This window comes from Thamnophis sirtalis, unplaced genomic scaffold, assembly GCF_051295495.1.
Source record: "Thamnophis sirtalis isolate CommonGarterSnake01/CBP01778 unplaced genomic scaffold, rThaSir2_p1.2 scaffold_2, whole genome shotgun sequence".
In the NCBI taxonomy this organism is placed as follows: domain Eukaryota; kingdom Metazoa; phylum Chordata; class Lepidosauria; order Squamata; family Natricidae; genus Thamnophis; species Thamnophis sirtalis.
Genome location: NW_028261382.1, coordinates 152688049 through 152702928, shown reverse-complemented (window position 1 = coordinate 152702928; position 14880 = coordinate 152688049). Strand labels below are relative to the sequence as shown.

General features: G+C 39.4%; 1 protein-coding gene across 25 annotated transcripts in view; it reads left to right on the top strand.

The window, feature by feature from the left end:
- Nucleotides 1-14880, top strand: part of EPB41L3 (erythrocyte membrane protein band 4.1 like 3) — a 157511-nt gene that overhangs the window by 101008 nt on the left and 41623 nt on the right. For all 25 annotated transcript variants that reach the window (XR_015695665.1, XM_087707234.1, XM_087707228.1 and 22 more), the window contains exons 4-6: nt 8448-8552; nt 9842-9884; nt 13878-13953. Coding sequence is in view for 24 of the 25 variants with exons in the window: in XM_087707234.1 (XP_087563360.1) it covers nt 8448-8552; nt 9842-9884; nt 13878-13953 (224 nt within the window). In the remaining variant the exon portion in view is untranslated. The remainder of the gene's footprint in view (nt 1-8447; nt 8553-9841; nt 9885-13877; nt 13954-14880) is intronic.

Below are 14880 nucleotides of genomic sequence, written 5' to 3'. Positions count from 1 at the left end.
ACTCGACCGCCCTCCACCCCTCCTGACTAGCTACATATCGCTGAAGTAGGGAGGGATGTAGCCCCTCCCGCCACTCTACTGAAAAGACACGTTCAGGTAAGGACCAACGTTCTTTTTCCAGTAGAGATGACGGGAGGGGTTACAGCTGGGATGTACCCACGTTAGGTCCCAGGAAGGGAAATTAAGACCCTGGGGAAAGGGCGGCCGTCACCTGCTGGAGAACCCTGCATCCAAAGGATGCCTCCACCAATGCAAAAATATCCAGACGATAGTGCCGGATAAAGGAAGTTGAGAATGACCAGGTGGCTGCCCGACAAAAATCCTCGAATGGGGCTCTGGTGGCCCACGCTGCCATAGTGGCGGTGCTCCATGTGGAGTGGGCCATGATCCCCAAAGGAGGAGATTGACCTGAGGCTTCATAGGCAGCTATAATGGGCTGCCTTAACCACCTGCCAATTGTGGCAGAGGAGACCCTGGCCCCCAGAGAACCGGATTGAAAGGAAATGAAAAGAGCCTCAGAGTGACTAAAGGGCGATGTGCGCCTGAGATAAACGCGCAGCGCGCGGCAGACATCTAGCTGATGCCAAAGGTGTTCCCTCTCATGAGAGGGATCTGAGCAAAAATTAGGGAGAATGACCTCCTGTGCTCTATGGAAAGGGGAATTGACCTTCGGGAGGAAGGTCCAGACAAAGGACCACCCTATCCTGATGGAATTGGCAGAGGTCATCTTTGGATGACAGAGCTCCCAGTTCGGATATCCGCCTAGCAGATGTCACGGCGATAAGGAATGCTACCTTTAGGGATAGAAATCTCAAGTGTACCATTCTTAATGGTTTGAATGGAGTCCCTGTCAGGGCCCTGAGGATTAAGGGTAGATCCCATGTGGGGAACCGATGAACCGGGGGCGGTTGGAGGTTAGCTGCTCCCTTTAGGAATCTCTTGACTAGGGGAAGCTGAGATAGAGGGAAATAGCAATAGCAATAGCAGTTAGACTTATATACCGCTTCATAGGGCTTTCAGCCCTCTCTAAGCGGTTTACAGAGTCAGCATATCGCCCCACAGTCTGGGTCCTCATTTCACCCACCTCGGAAGGATGGAAGGCTGAGTCAACCTTGAGCCGGTGAGATTAGAACCACTGAACTGCAGATAACAGTCAGCTGAAGTGGCCTGTAGTACTGCACCCTAACCACTGCGCCAACTCGGCTCTTGCATAGTCATCTCCAGCAAGGACCGAGGACAGGACCGCTACTTGGCGGCAAAGGTACTATGGGACAGGCCCTCATCCAAAACCTTCTGTAAAAATTCGAGAACTTGGGCAACCGAAGCCTTGGCTGGAGAAATATCGAACCTCTTGCACCATTTGACGACCGACGACCGTGTGGAATTGTAAATTTGTGTGGTCGATGGGCATCTGGAAGCTTCAATAGTCGTTATGACCTTGGCTGACAGGTTTGCATCCCTCAAGTGCCAGGCGGTCATGTGGAGCCACTGGGGCTCCAGATGGATTAGGACCCCCTAGCACAGGGCGATGTCCTCCTGCGGAATCCTCCATGGGGGAGATATGGTCAGTTGAACAAGGTCCACAAACCAAGGCCATCTGGGCCAATATGACACTAGCAGGATGATGTGTGCCCTTTCTACCACTGCAATGGGCTCTACATGGGGTTGCCCCTGAAGTGCATCCGGCGACTGCAGCTAGTCCAAAATGCAGCCGCGCGAGTGATAGTGGGCGCACCGCGGTTCGCCCACGTTACACCTGTCCTCCGCGAGCTGCATTGGCTGCCTGTTGGTCTCCGGGTGCGCTTCAGGATACTGATGACCATCTTTAAAGCACTCCATGGTAGCGGGTCTGGGTACTTGAGAGACCGCCTTCTGCCGATTACCTCCCTAAATCGACCAATTAGATCGCACAGACTGGGCCTCCTCCGAATTCCATCTGCCAGTCAATGTCGACTGGCGACCACACGGAGGAGAGCCTTTTCTGTTGCCGCCCCGACCCTGTGGAACGAGCTCCCCATGGAGATCCGTACCCTCACCACTATCCAGACCTTCCGCGCAGCCCTCAAGATCTGGCTCTCCCAGCAGGCCTGGGGATAGGTTTCCAATTACCCGCCCGAGTGTTTGATCGCTGAATGAAAGTTGTGTTTTATTATTTTTTTCTTTGTGCACATATTGTTTTGTTTTTGACCTTGCACCCCCCTCCCCTGTGGTTGTAAGCCGCCCTGAGTCCCCTCAGGGAAAAGGGCGGCATATAAATCCCAATAAAACCTTAAACCTTAATCTTCCTCAGGGTCCCGGGGATTAGTGGGAGAGGGGGAAAAGCATAGAGTAGGCCTCATGGCCATCTGCTCCTGAGGGCGTCTGTCCCTTCTGCGTTCCAGGCCGAAAAGCGGGAGAAGAACTGCAGCAGTTGTGTGTTTGCTGGGGTCGTGAAAAAGCCCCCCAGCATTGTGCTGAAGCGATGGCAGATTCTTCAGAACAGCTCAGGTAGCGGCTGCCACTCGCCATGGTTGACTGTTGCACGGCTCAGCCTGTCGGCCTGATGGTTGGCTGTGCCCGAGATATGCTCTGATGTTATTGATATGAAGTGCTTCTCTGTCCAGGAGCCACATTTCAGGGCCTCCAGTCAGGGGCACTTGGAATGTGTACCCCCCTGACGGTTTATGTGGGCCTTTGTGGCTACATTGTCTGTCAGGAGGAGCACGTGTCGATCGACAATCGAGTCCTTAAAGTGAAGGAGCGCCAGGCGAGCTGTCCTCAGCTCCAGCCAGTTGATGTTGTGGCGCAGGTCTGAGATTGTCCAACGACCCTCCGCCAGCTTGGAGTTCATCAGGGCCGGCCAACCATATAAACTTGCGTCCATTGTGATCATAACTCGATCCAGCTCCCAGAATTCCAACCAGCACCATAGGGCCGGAGACAGCCACCACCACAGAGATAGTTGTCCCAGTGACAGGGAGATGGTCCTTAAGGAGTTGCTCATGCGTTGTCGCTGATAGGGAATGAGCATCCACTGCAGTGGCCGGGAGTGAAGACGGGCCCAGGGCACTATCCCTATGCAGTGGTCTCCTACCTACTCATGAGACAGTAAATATGGTCTCTGTGGCCAGTAGCACAACAATTTGGAAAAGCCAATCAATCAAAATAATCAATTTTGACCAATTTAGAATAACAGCACAATTTCCTCAATTGGAGCCAAAGCCAGTGCTTGGACCAAAGACTGAGAGGAAACTAGGAGCCAACGGGGAAAGGAGGATACGTAAAAGAATTTTCCCTCAGTCTTTGGACCAATCAGGCTTTGACAAACCCAGCTGTAGCCCCTCCCGCCATCTCTACTGGAAAAGAGCCATTTCTGCTGTGGTGCCTGGCCTTTGGAACATCTTTCCGCCCACCCCAAAGTGAGGTTGGCTTCAATCCTCCTGACCTTCCACAAGAGCTTAAAGACCTGTCTCTCCCAATTAAGAATTATTAATATAGACTTTTGAATTGAATTTAAATCATAGGCTTTAAATGAAATTATGAATTGCAAAACTACTGCAAGTTTCTGCAGTCTCTCAAACATTTCTGTAATACTGTTCCTTTAGATTTATTGAAAATTTGTGTGGTTTTCCAAGGGAACTTAATGATTCAGGAATGAGTCAGCATATTTTTCAGAATGTTGAGAGAGATATGAGCATGAAAAAATATCTAAACTAAATTGTTAGTTATAATAAAAATTAAAATTCATATCAGTTTTATTTTTTTAAAGTATGGTAAAGAGCATTTATTAAAAATGCTAGTTGCGGTGATAAGAAGAAATATATTCACTAAGCAACAAGCCATGAACTTTTAAAAGGTAACAATTGTTGTATAATGACAGAGAGTGAGGTAATAAAATATGCTGTTATTTGTACCCACTTACATAAAGCTTATGTACTGAAAGGAAACTCAAATGGTTGAAGAGAGAAAAATATTCTAGTGTTAGAAAGAGGCTGCAGGAATAGTGTAATATAGACTGCTAGGAAAATGGAGGATCATTCAGTGATGTGATGTCTCAATTGTCACATTAAGGTCTAACAATATGTCTCTTCTCTGTTGTCACTTGAAGTGATTACTGAAAACCAGGGTTTTCTGTGAATAAGTCCGACAGCAAACAAGCTTCCTGTGGGACCTAGTGGGCTTCAATATTACCTTGTTTCAGGGTAAGATAAAGGTTCCCCTCGCACATATGTGCTAGTCGTTCCCACTCTAGGGGGTGGTGCTCATCTCCATTTTAAAGCAGAAGAGCCAGCTCTGTCATGTGGCCAGCATGACTAAATGCTGAAGGCGCACAGAACTTTTACCTTATCACCAAAGGTCGTCCCTATTTTTCTACTTGCATTTTTACATGCTTTTAAACTGCTAGGTTGGCAGAAGCTGGGACAAGTAACGGGAGATCACTCTGTTACGTGACACTAGGGATTCGAACCGCCAAACTGCTGATCTTTCTGATCGACAAGCTCAGCATCTTAGCCATTGAGCTACCACGTCCCTTGTTTCAGGGTATGGGATAATCAATGCCCATCCAAACAGAGAAAAAGCCATGAGACAAAGTTGTTTGAGACAGGATCAGCGAGAAAGTTGCTTTTTTTAGTGAGAACTTAACAAAAAGGATTATAAGTATACCATAAAACTACAATTAAAAAATAACCCACAGTACAGCAATCAACAATCATTATGTGACAACAAATAAATTCCAAGTCTTAAATTTCAGAAAAATCCCACACCAATAAATGTATAGTCTTGCTCACTTTAGAGCACATAAGGGACAGATATTGTGGAAAATATTACATTCTGTCTGTGGTTGTTTCTTCTTTATTTAGTGATTGCATTTTTCATGGGTGAACTTATGGGATATAGGTACTTAAGGAACTTATGAGATATAGGTACTTAAGGAAATTTACTCAAGAGACAACTAAAATATCTTTGGGGTATTAGAATAGGAAGCTTGCCTAAATTGGGTTCTTTTCTCCCAACCTGGGAACTTTTGCCTTGAGCTAGTTTGATGCCTCCAGCTCTTACACCTGAGTCTGCTACCTTATGTTTCATGACTATTATGGCTTTGGCCTTTAACAGTTCATTTATCAGCATTTTCATAAGAGTTGTAAGTAATTCTAGGAGACAATCTAAATCATTGAATCATAGGGACCTTCGAGGTCTTCTAGCCCAACCCTTTGCCCTCATAACATCTTGGACAAATGGAAAGCTCCAGAATGGAGCCTCAACAACTCAGAGAGCCAAGCTGTTCCACTTCTTAACATTTTTCAATGTCAAGAAACTCCTCCTTAATTTCTAGGCTGGATCTCGCCATGACAAACTTCCTCCCATTGCTTCTTGTCCTACCCTCAGGTGCTGGGGAAAATAAATTAACACCCTCTTCTCTGTGGCAGTCCTTCATGTCTTAGAACACTGTTATTATGTCTTCCCTCATTCTTATTTTCGTTAAACTAAAACAGAGTTGCATCAGCATTTATTTAGATTGTGACTAGAACTGGACCACAGTATTTAGTGCAGTATAAAGCAGTATTATCACTTCCCTTCCCTATTTTGATGCTATCCCTTCATATTCTTTCCTCTTCTAGACTACTGATATCAGCAGATCAGAGACTTTCTGTCTCCAGTTCCCACATTTTTTAGATAGGGAGCAAAAAGTAAGCAGTTAAACAGATAACAATAAGTCAAGAGGATCTTGCTTGACCTTTTCAAGCCAAAAGTTCATTAAAATGATGAATATTTAGATATGCATTAACAGGATCATGCTAAGCTTATTAAGGGATGGTACAGAAGTAGTTACATGGAAGTCATTGGGCAGGTACCAAAATATTAGCAATGCATCAAATTGCTGTAACCAATGAATGAATTCTGCTTATTGTTTCAAGTAAAACATTAAAAAGTTATTGCCTGAAAGAGGAGGCTGAGTGGTCAAGTATTTATGCACATAAACAGTACTTTTCCTACTTCACCTTTCCGGCTCAGAATGTATTTGGGTGGACACACGGGCCCAACAAATTGCTGGTTTTTCTTGCTAACACTACTGGCATGCAGGATTGGGTGATGAAACTCAAACATGACTGAGGTATTCTCTTTTTGAACATGATCTACTGACAAACTTAACAGGCTTCATTTTGGACATGCTGGCAATATGGGGATGTTTCAATGAGAGAAGGATTCATTTAGAATCTCTCTGGATGAGAGCCATTCAACCTTTTGCAAATCAGCCACTGCCTTTTCACAGTATAGAAATGACTGAGGGAGAAAATGACTGACACCAGAGGAGGAATTCCTCTCTGGAAATGTGTGCAGCTGGATTTAGGGTCTGGCACCAGCGAAGGCCTTATGGTAGGGTACAGGTCGTAGTGATTGATATCTTGGTATCTCTTTTGGCCTTCAGAGGCCATGCTCCATAGGTTTCTGCTGTGAAACCCTGTTCATAAATCTGGGCTTGCAGCATCGGGCCCTGGCAAATTGTTAACTTTCCAGCTGACAGTATTTTTGAGCCCAACCAGGAGAGAATGCCCTTTTTGTACCCAAAACAGCGGGGTACTGGGTGGATCTGATGCTGTGTGCCTCAAGCACATTTTGATTGGCGCAGCTTTTCCTTGGTGTCCAGAGACCATTATCATAATTTCCAGGAATCTTGGAACAAAACTGATACTGCCAAATAGAGACTTTCCTTTGCCCAATTAAATCCACAATAAAATGGACAGAGGTTCCAGAAATAAACCTTAAAAGACAGAAGTAAAGATCTGAAGTATTCTGAGGCTTCTAGACATAGTAAAAGGATTAAGGCAATATCTTTAGGGATGGGGTGGAATCATTTTCAATACCTGGAGTGCAGGAAACCCTGTAACAAAGAAATGCCTTATTTATTATGATCTAGATGATTGGCCATATTATTCTCTAGATCAGGGGTGTCAAACTGGACCGAATCAGTATTGTGGTTCTCATTCACTGGTCGGTGGTGAGAGATGGAATGGATGCCTCCTGCAGCACCCTGCTGACAAAACAGGGTGCAGGGCCCCAGTGTGCTGCCCCATTTTCTGCCTGGATGGCCTCCTGCAGCACTTTATCAGCCCCACACAGTCTTTTTTTGGCTGGCAGAGTGCTGCAGGAGGCCAGGGAGGCCGAAAACGGACCACAGTGGATGCCTGTGGTTAAGCTTAATAAAAATCTCTTTTAGAGTGTCCAATTTGTTGTTAACTGCAGTCAGAAGCTTGATAATGTGGTTTTGCCATCAGTAGGCATTTTCTTGTTGTGAAGTCAGTAATACTGGTGGCACTGTAATTAAAGTACAGTATTACAGGCTGACTCTGGCCACAGCATGAAGTTTGATCCCGATGGGGCTCAAGGTTGACTCAAGGTTGCACACCTCTGATAAGGTGTGTAAAATGAGGACTCAGGATGTTGGGAGCAAAGCACAAATAATCCTTCTACATTGTAAACTGCTCAGAGAGCGCTGTAAACCACTACATGCGGGTATATATAAGCCTAAAATGCTATTGCTATGGTACTGCTATTTTTGTTTTTTAAATCCTCATTCCTTTGTTGGGTAAGCTTTGCAGCATCTGGACAAATTGCAGAGATGATAAAAATATCAGTCTGCATTAAAAATAATAAAAAGGGAGATTTCCAGCAGAAGAAAACTAAAAGATGAAAACAAAATGAGATGAAGTAAAAACAGAAGAGCTAGTTAAAAATTAAAAGAGGCTTTAGAGTAGCTGCTGCCTCTTTTTTTACAATACATTGTAAAAAGGAGTGATGATACCTATTTGTTGTCAGTAACCGGATATTTACTTAATAGATCTTATTCAAAGTCAAGTAAATTAAGAGTGGAAAATTTGCTATGGAAACTATATAAACATATTCTTGTTTAATTATTACATTATATTGTATTCGCATACTTACTGTAAGTTCTTGAAAATAATTTTAATTTCTGCCTACTGAATTAGATTCTTAAAAAGATCAGAGTAAATATTGGAGGATGCAGACAATTGGGAAGGTTAATATTGTGTACAAGCAATATAGGACATAATTGTATTTCTCTGTGAAGAATATATATTGCTATTAAAGTGTAAAGCAGCATGATTTCATGTAACATTTAACTTAAAAACTAACTTTAGTTTTAAGACGTAAACACATAATATTACTTAAATTGCATTTTCAGAAATGAAATGAAAAGATAAAGATATTTTCATAATATTGTTGCAGTGTATCAGCATCTTGAATTGGGATAACTAGAATAAGCTATTTATATTATAAATATACGCCACACCAAAGGAAAAATAAATCTGGTCCCTGGAATAAATAAAAATATATTAAGCCTAATATTGCTTAATGAGTTCTACATTTTATAGAACATTTTTTAAAGTGTAGGGTGTTCAAGGATATGATAGCTTGAAACTTATTCTGAATTTTTCCCCTGATTCTAGAAGCGCTCAAAGGGCCAGATTCTTTTTGACAAAGTATGTGAGCACCTGAACCTCTTGGAAAAAGATTATTTTGGACTCACTTACAGAGATATGGAAAACCAGAAGGTAAAATTAATCATTTATTGCAGGAAATCATGAGATGGCATGGGGTCAAATATATTTAATTCAAGAATAAGCAGCTATAGAATGAGACCAGTGCTTTGCTTAAGAATAATTAAAACTCCTATAACAATTTAAGTAATACTCTCTAAAATATTCAAAGCAATTATTACATCTGGTTTTGATATTTTTGAGACTTAAGGAAAACACACGTTTAGTGTCCTATTGTATGTTCTTGAAGATAGGTGAAAATTTTAAAAAAGGTATAGCCTTCCAGACAGTTACTGATTAATACAATATTAATGTAACATCTCATTCATCTTTTTTTTATTCCCCCCCTCAAAATTTCCATTACTTTGATAATTCTTTTAAATTGGTCCTAACATTCATTATTGAAATATTTATGAGGGAGCATAAGAAAGAAAAAAATATCTGAAATACATTTACAGATGCCCAAATTACTTGCAAGCTATATTTGATTGAACATACAACTGCTTTTATTATAGTAGTTAAGCTCAGAAAGTCCGAACTGGATTGGCTGTGCCGTCAGCCACATGTTTAGAATGGATTTGATATGTTTATCCATCTATCAAATCTTTCAGGACCTGGGATATGCAGATATTGTTTTCTGATTGTCATAGGATGTAAACTGTTCCAAATAAAGCTGCCTTTTGCAATTGACTGATGGTGATTTTGCCAATGCCAGTGGTTTTCAAGTGGTGTTCCAGATGTTTTGGAATTGCACTCAAGGCACCTATTACTATTAGTACTACCTTTCTCTTCTTTTGCCACAGTCATTCTACTTTTATTTTATATTTTGTTATTTTCTCCAGTTCTTTCTCCTCTATTCTGCTATTTTCAGATGTTACAGTGCATTTTTATTACTGGCATATAAGTATATCCATCGACTTGGTTTGTAGTAGTTATAAAAATAATTTGAATACTAAAGTATAAAATGAAACATTATTGCAAGATTAATCACTATATCTAGATTATAGCTAAGAAGCTGGAATTAAGAAAATTGGAACTTGCTTAGTCTTATGATATGAATTGGAGACATATCAGCTCTTATACTTGTTCTTTGTTAAAACCATAAAGTGGTTTGACCAAAGTAATTAAGCACTTCAGGATTTTACCATTCAGTTGAAACATTTAACTAGGCTTACCTGCTCCACACTCACTCAGTTTGTAAAGTGTTTCATATTAATTCAATTTTAATACTGTACTTGTTACTTAACATGATTTATCAAAGGGTGTGCACACCTAATTTAAATATTTAAAATCTTTCTTTTCAGAATTGGTTGGATCCAGCTAAGGAAATTAAAAAGCAGATCCGAAGTAAGTTTTGGTCAGTCATTTATCAGAGGTAGATTCTACAGTTTTAAAAATACCATTTAATAATAATTCAGTAATAACGGTGATGGTGATGATGTATGCTACCCAACTCTCAACAACTCAATCAATAAAATGCTGAAGATAAAAGATCACAAGAGCAATGACCGGTCTCATTTCCAAAGTCCTGGGAGAAAAGTCTGGTTGCTACAACTCTTTGAAACAACAGCAGAGGGGAAACTATTTTGGATCGGTGAGGGGAACCTCATTTCAGAAGGCAGACACTGTTACAGAGAAGTATTTCCAGGGTTCCAGTAGATGACAGTATTTAATTGAAGGAGCCTGAACTGCACAAACTACACAGAATCAAACTGGCTGAGCAGATACTATGGAAAACAATAGGTATCGCAAATAACCAAGCCATGTGCTATTTAGATAACTAAGAATATTTTTAAAACTTTGCATAAAATATTTGAATATATTTAAGATGAGATATTATTATTATTAGCCTAAATACCCACTATTCAAGATTAGTACAGTATTGTGCATATATGACGGTGGTAGTTAAGAAAAGAACTACTGTACCAAAACCTCTATACTATATTAAGTTCTAGAGAGATTATTATGCTAGGTTTTATGAATCACGTCCCATTTCTGTAAAATTATACAGTTTCCCTGTTTAGCAACCATTCAAACTTACCATAGCATTGAAAAAATAGTTTTACTGGTCCTCAAATTTGTGACTGTCACAGTGTCTTTATGGTCATGTGAGCTTCATAGACAGCTTCTGACAAGGAAAGGCTGTGAAGAAGCTTGCAGTAAATCACAGATCGCAGTCTGTTGCACTTAATGACTATGGATGATTTGCTTAATGACAGCAGCAGAAATAATGTAAGTTCAGCACAATCGTGTGCTGTTTCATTTAATAAACATGTTTTGACAAGCTGTCAGACCCAGTTGTCCTCATTAATTGAAGACCACCTGTGCAATATAAATAACACAATTTTGAAGGTGCTGTAAAATTTACTTTTGTTGCAAAAAAAATAGCATAACACTTATGGTGCTATATGTAGGAACGTGTGTAGACACAAAGTTATATGTAGTGGTATAGAAACACAATGTTGATGATATATCTTTACAGTATATGCACTTAATATGTGATTTAACCCTACCTTTGTGCTTGTTTATTTGGAAACTTTTTTTAAAAAAATGCCAAAGATGTGATTATTCTTTCAGTATCATGCAAAGGAAATTTTAACAAATTAGCAGTTATATAGGTAGTTTTTGATCTACAGCCATTTGTTCAGTGAAGTTAAAATGGGGATGAACAAATAGCGTTTATGACTAGTCCTTGGAGTTCTGGTCATCCCAGCATCCTTTCTATTACCATTCCATAACTTAACATAGTTATTCTGAAGCAATATACAATTCATCTAGTCTGAGGAATGCCCAGATATTTAACTTGCTTCTCAATTTTAAAACCAATTTTCTTTGAAGTCCATTGGTCATTTAAAGTTATCATCTAGAATCCAATTAAAAAATTATCACCAGAAAGGTACCACTAAAGAAACTTCTATATTTCTTCAGCTATTTCTTGTACTTAACATCTAAACATTGTTATTTGTGAAGATAATCTATCAAGATTAAACAGGGGACTTTAAATATAGAGCTACCGTGCCATTAATACTTGTGGTTTAAGATTGTATTTATGAATGTAAAAGAATTTTAAACAGAATAATATCTAGGTGATCAAATGAAATAGGTAATAGCGTTTTCTATGTTTGAATACTGTACAGATACAAGCATCAGTGTTTATCTCAGTAAGTTAGTTATCTTCAGGTAGAATTCAACTTTTGAGGCTTCCATGGAAAAATATTAGCCATCTTGATCTGTCTTCATTGGTGCAATATGCATAAACAAGTGCATTTTGCAGTAAGCATTATCTATCGGAAATTAAAATAAAGTTTCTGTTTTCATACAGGCTTATTTATTGCATGATGAAACTAGAGATGCTTTTAAAATGTTAAGATTTCTATAAAGAAAAGTCTTCTGTGAGAAACAAAGTAATTATTTTTTTGGCATGACAGAGGCTACAGAGGCTCCTTCTATGCAACCCTTAACACCTTTTGCAGATGTATTAAAACTTTATGACTTTATTGATTTAAAAAAAAAACGCTGACAAGCTACATAAGATTGCTTGGTGGGCAGCATAGGGTATAGGCCTGATTTAAAGGATGGAAACTTTGTAGAACAAAAGTAATATATGTTACACTTTCAGAATTTCCATAAGGCCTGTTCCTTGAAACATAACAAGGTATAAGAGAGCAGGCTGTCTGAAAATTGGCTAGCACCTCGGCTGATGGTGCTCTTCCCCTTTAGGACCTGTCCCTAGTCAGCCTGGTTGCCCAGCAGCTATAAAAGCAAAAGAGAAATCAGCTGGCTATGGTGGGTGTTGCTGTGGAATGGCTTCTGTCATATTATGGGAAGGAGATAATTTCTGTGACTCTGAAAATAGATAATTCGAAGCAGCCTGAACCTGAGAGTAGGAATAGTCTACTACTAATACTAGGAGCAGTGGTAGACCTGGTAAGAGTGTGGAAAGGAACTGGGACTACTACCCATTGGGTCTGCTTGTGTGTGGGTTGCCTAGAGGCCAAGGAGGCTAGTGTGGGCCTTCTGGGGGTTTGGGAGCCCACTGCATTTGTATATAGCTAAAGGAACCTGTGACACAAGGCTTTAATAATAGAACCTGACTTACTTTCAACATCTATATCCATCACTGCATGTGCAGTTAAACTAAAGTGCAGCAAACAAGGAAAGTATTAAAATGTGATTAAAAGACCTCCTGATTGATGCTGTCAGAGCAGTGCTTTCCAAATACAATTCAGAGCTCATACAGCAGCCTTAAACAAAACAAAGCTGACATGCTGTATTTTGTAATTGGTAAAACAATGTGTGTTGCCATTCAAACTACCCTTTCAAGACCATGCCCAAGAATACATAAACCATCTAGGTCAACGTCCAAAAACAACCAGTGCTTTTAAAGTACAAGATACTTGGTTTTAAGAATCCAGTTTCGGGCATTTCAGTAATGCTTACAAATAGCAATCTAACTTTTGTTCAAAATTTTACTTTTGCAATCTTGCTGGAATAAAATAGCTATTGTTTTTTAAAATGCAGTGAAGGAACTAAATAATCACTTAGTGACTATTCAATATTATAGACATTGTGACCATTTGGCTCAATCTTTGTACCTTGCAGTACCTTGTGTATGCATGTGAACAAATTAATGAGTCAGAGGAGAAATCTTTAAAAGCTCATAATTTACTTCATATAGGCTAACATTATTTATGAAGTTCTGATTTTATACTATTGAGGGCTTTCAAGGTAGAAAAGATTCCAGCCATATCATTTGAAGCTTTTGGACTGCCTTCAAGGGACATTTCACATACTTTACTATGTTAACCTTGGAAGTCATTAGATCACAAATAATAAGAAAAAAGTAGGAAATGGTTTAGAAATTGAAACTTAAAAAGCATTACATGAAATGTAAACATTCAAACCACTTATGCTATACAAATTATTCTTAACCTATCAATAAGCATGTCCAATAATGTCCCCTCTTTTTCTTTACAATTTCATTTATGTTAAAGTAGCACTCATAAAAGTGCTGATGGATGAGTTTTATATATATAGTTGTGTATTTCACTGGGTTATGGAAGCATATTTTGAAGCTCTATTGAATGCCTAATTATCCATGTGGTTATTTCCATATTTATTTCATTATTTAACTATTGCCTGCATCGTTTTATGGAAACTTAAAATGTTAATGGCTGCTGAATAAAACTCAGAAATATCATGGAAATGGCTCTGATAATTTTAAAGAAGGAACAGGAGAAACAAGCATCAGTGTTGAAAGTAACAACACTATCAACCTCAGTAAATATTTATAGAGAGTGCAAAGACACAGAATCCCATTAATATTTTGTTTTATTTTAGGTGGTGCTTGGCATTTCTCGTTCAATGTTAAATTCTACCCTCCAGATCCTGCCCAACTTTCTGAAGATATTACAAGGTAGTTTATGCATTATAACTGAGCAGAAATTATTTCTAAAAAATCATTATGACCACAATTTGCTTAATAACAAATTGTTGCCATAAGGTCAGCTGATTTAAATCATTGAGGTATAACGTTACCTGCCTGAGCAGGTGGTTAGAATATATAACTTCGACAACTCTGTCATTCTGTTATTGAGCTGGTAAGTAATGGAAAAGCTGTCATACTTATTAGGATGTTGTTACTTCCTTTAACATTCACTCTTGGATGAGGTTGAAATTTACTCTCACTTCTTGGGGCTTATCAGAGTCACTCAAATTTATCCTTATTGCAGAATTCAGGAATCGCACATCTCAGTTTTTGAGGCTTGATTACCCCAATAAAAATTTTGAAGTATAGATTTCTCTTCCCATATATATTTTAAAAAACACAATTCCCAGATTTCTTGGCAATGAGTGTTTCCAAGTGTATGTACGTGGAAATCTTGCTTGTTTTTAACCCTTTACATGGGGAATTATTGGAAGGTATGGTAAAGAGCTTGTGGTAAGTTTCATTATTTTATTTATTTATATCCCACTTTTATTACTTTTACACATAACTCAAGGCAACAAACATATCTAATAGTCCAGCCTGAGTTGGATTTAGAGAGATTAGCCCAAGGTCACCAAACTGAGTTTCATGCATAAGGCTGGACTAGAACTCACATTCTCCTAGCTTCTAGCCTGGTGCCTTAACTCCATCTCTCTTTCATTATCTGTGCTTTTCTAATGGAGAACCCTTTACTGCAAAAATTCTCAAAAAGATTCAATTGAACAACTTCAGAATAGACTAATGTTGACATTAATAGATGAAATCGTTTGCAAACAATTATTAATTTAGTTAATAATAACTAAAAAAATAGAAATTGTCGCTTACTAGATATTGCTGTGCCTTGTATAACAAATA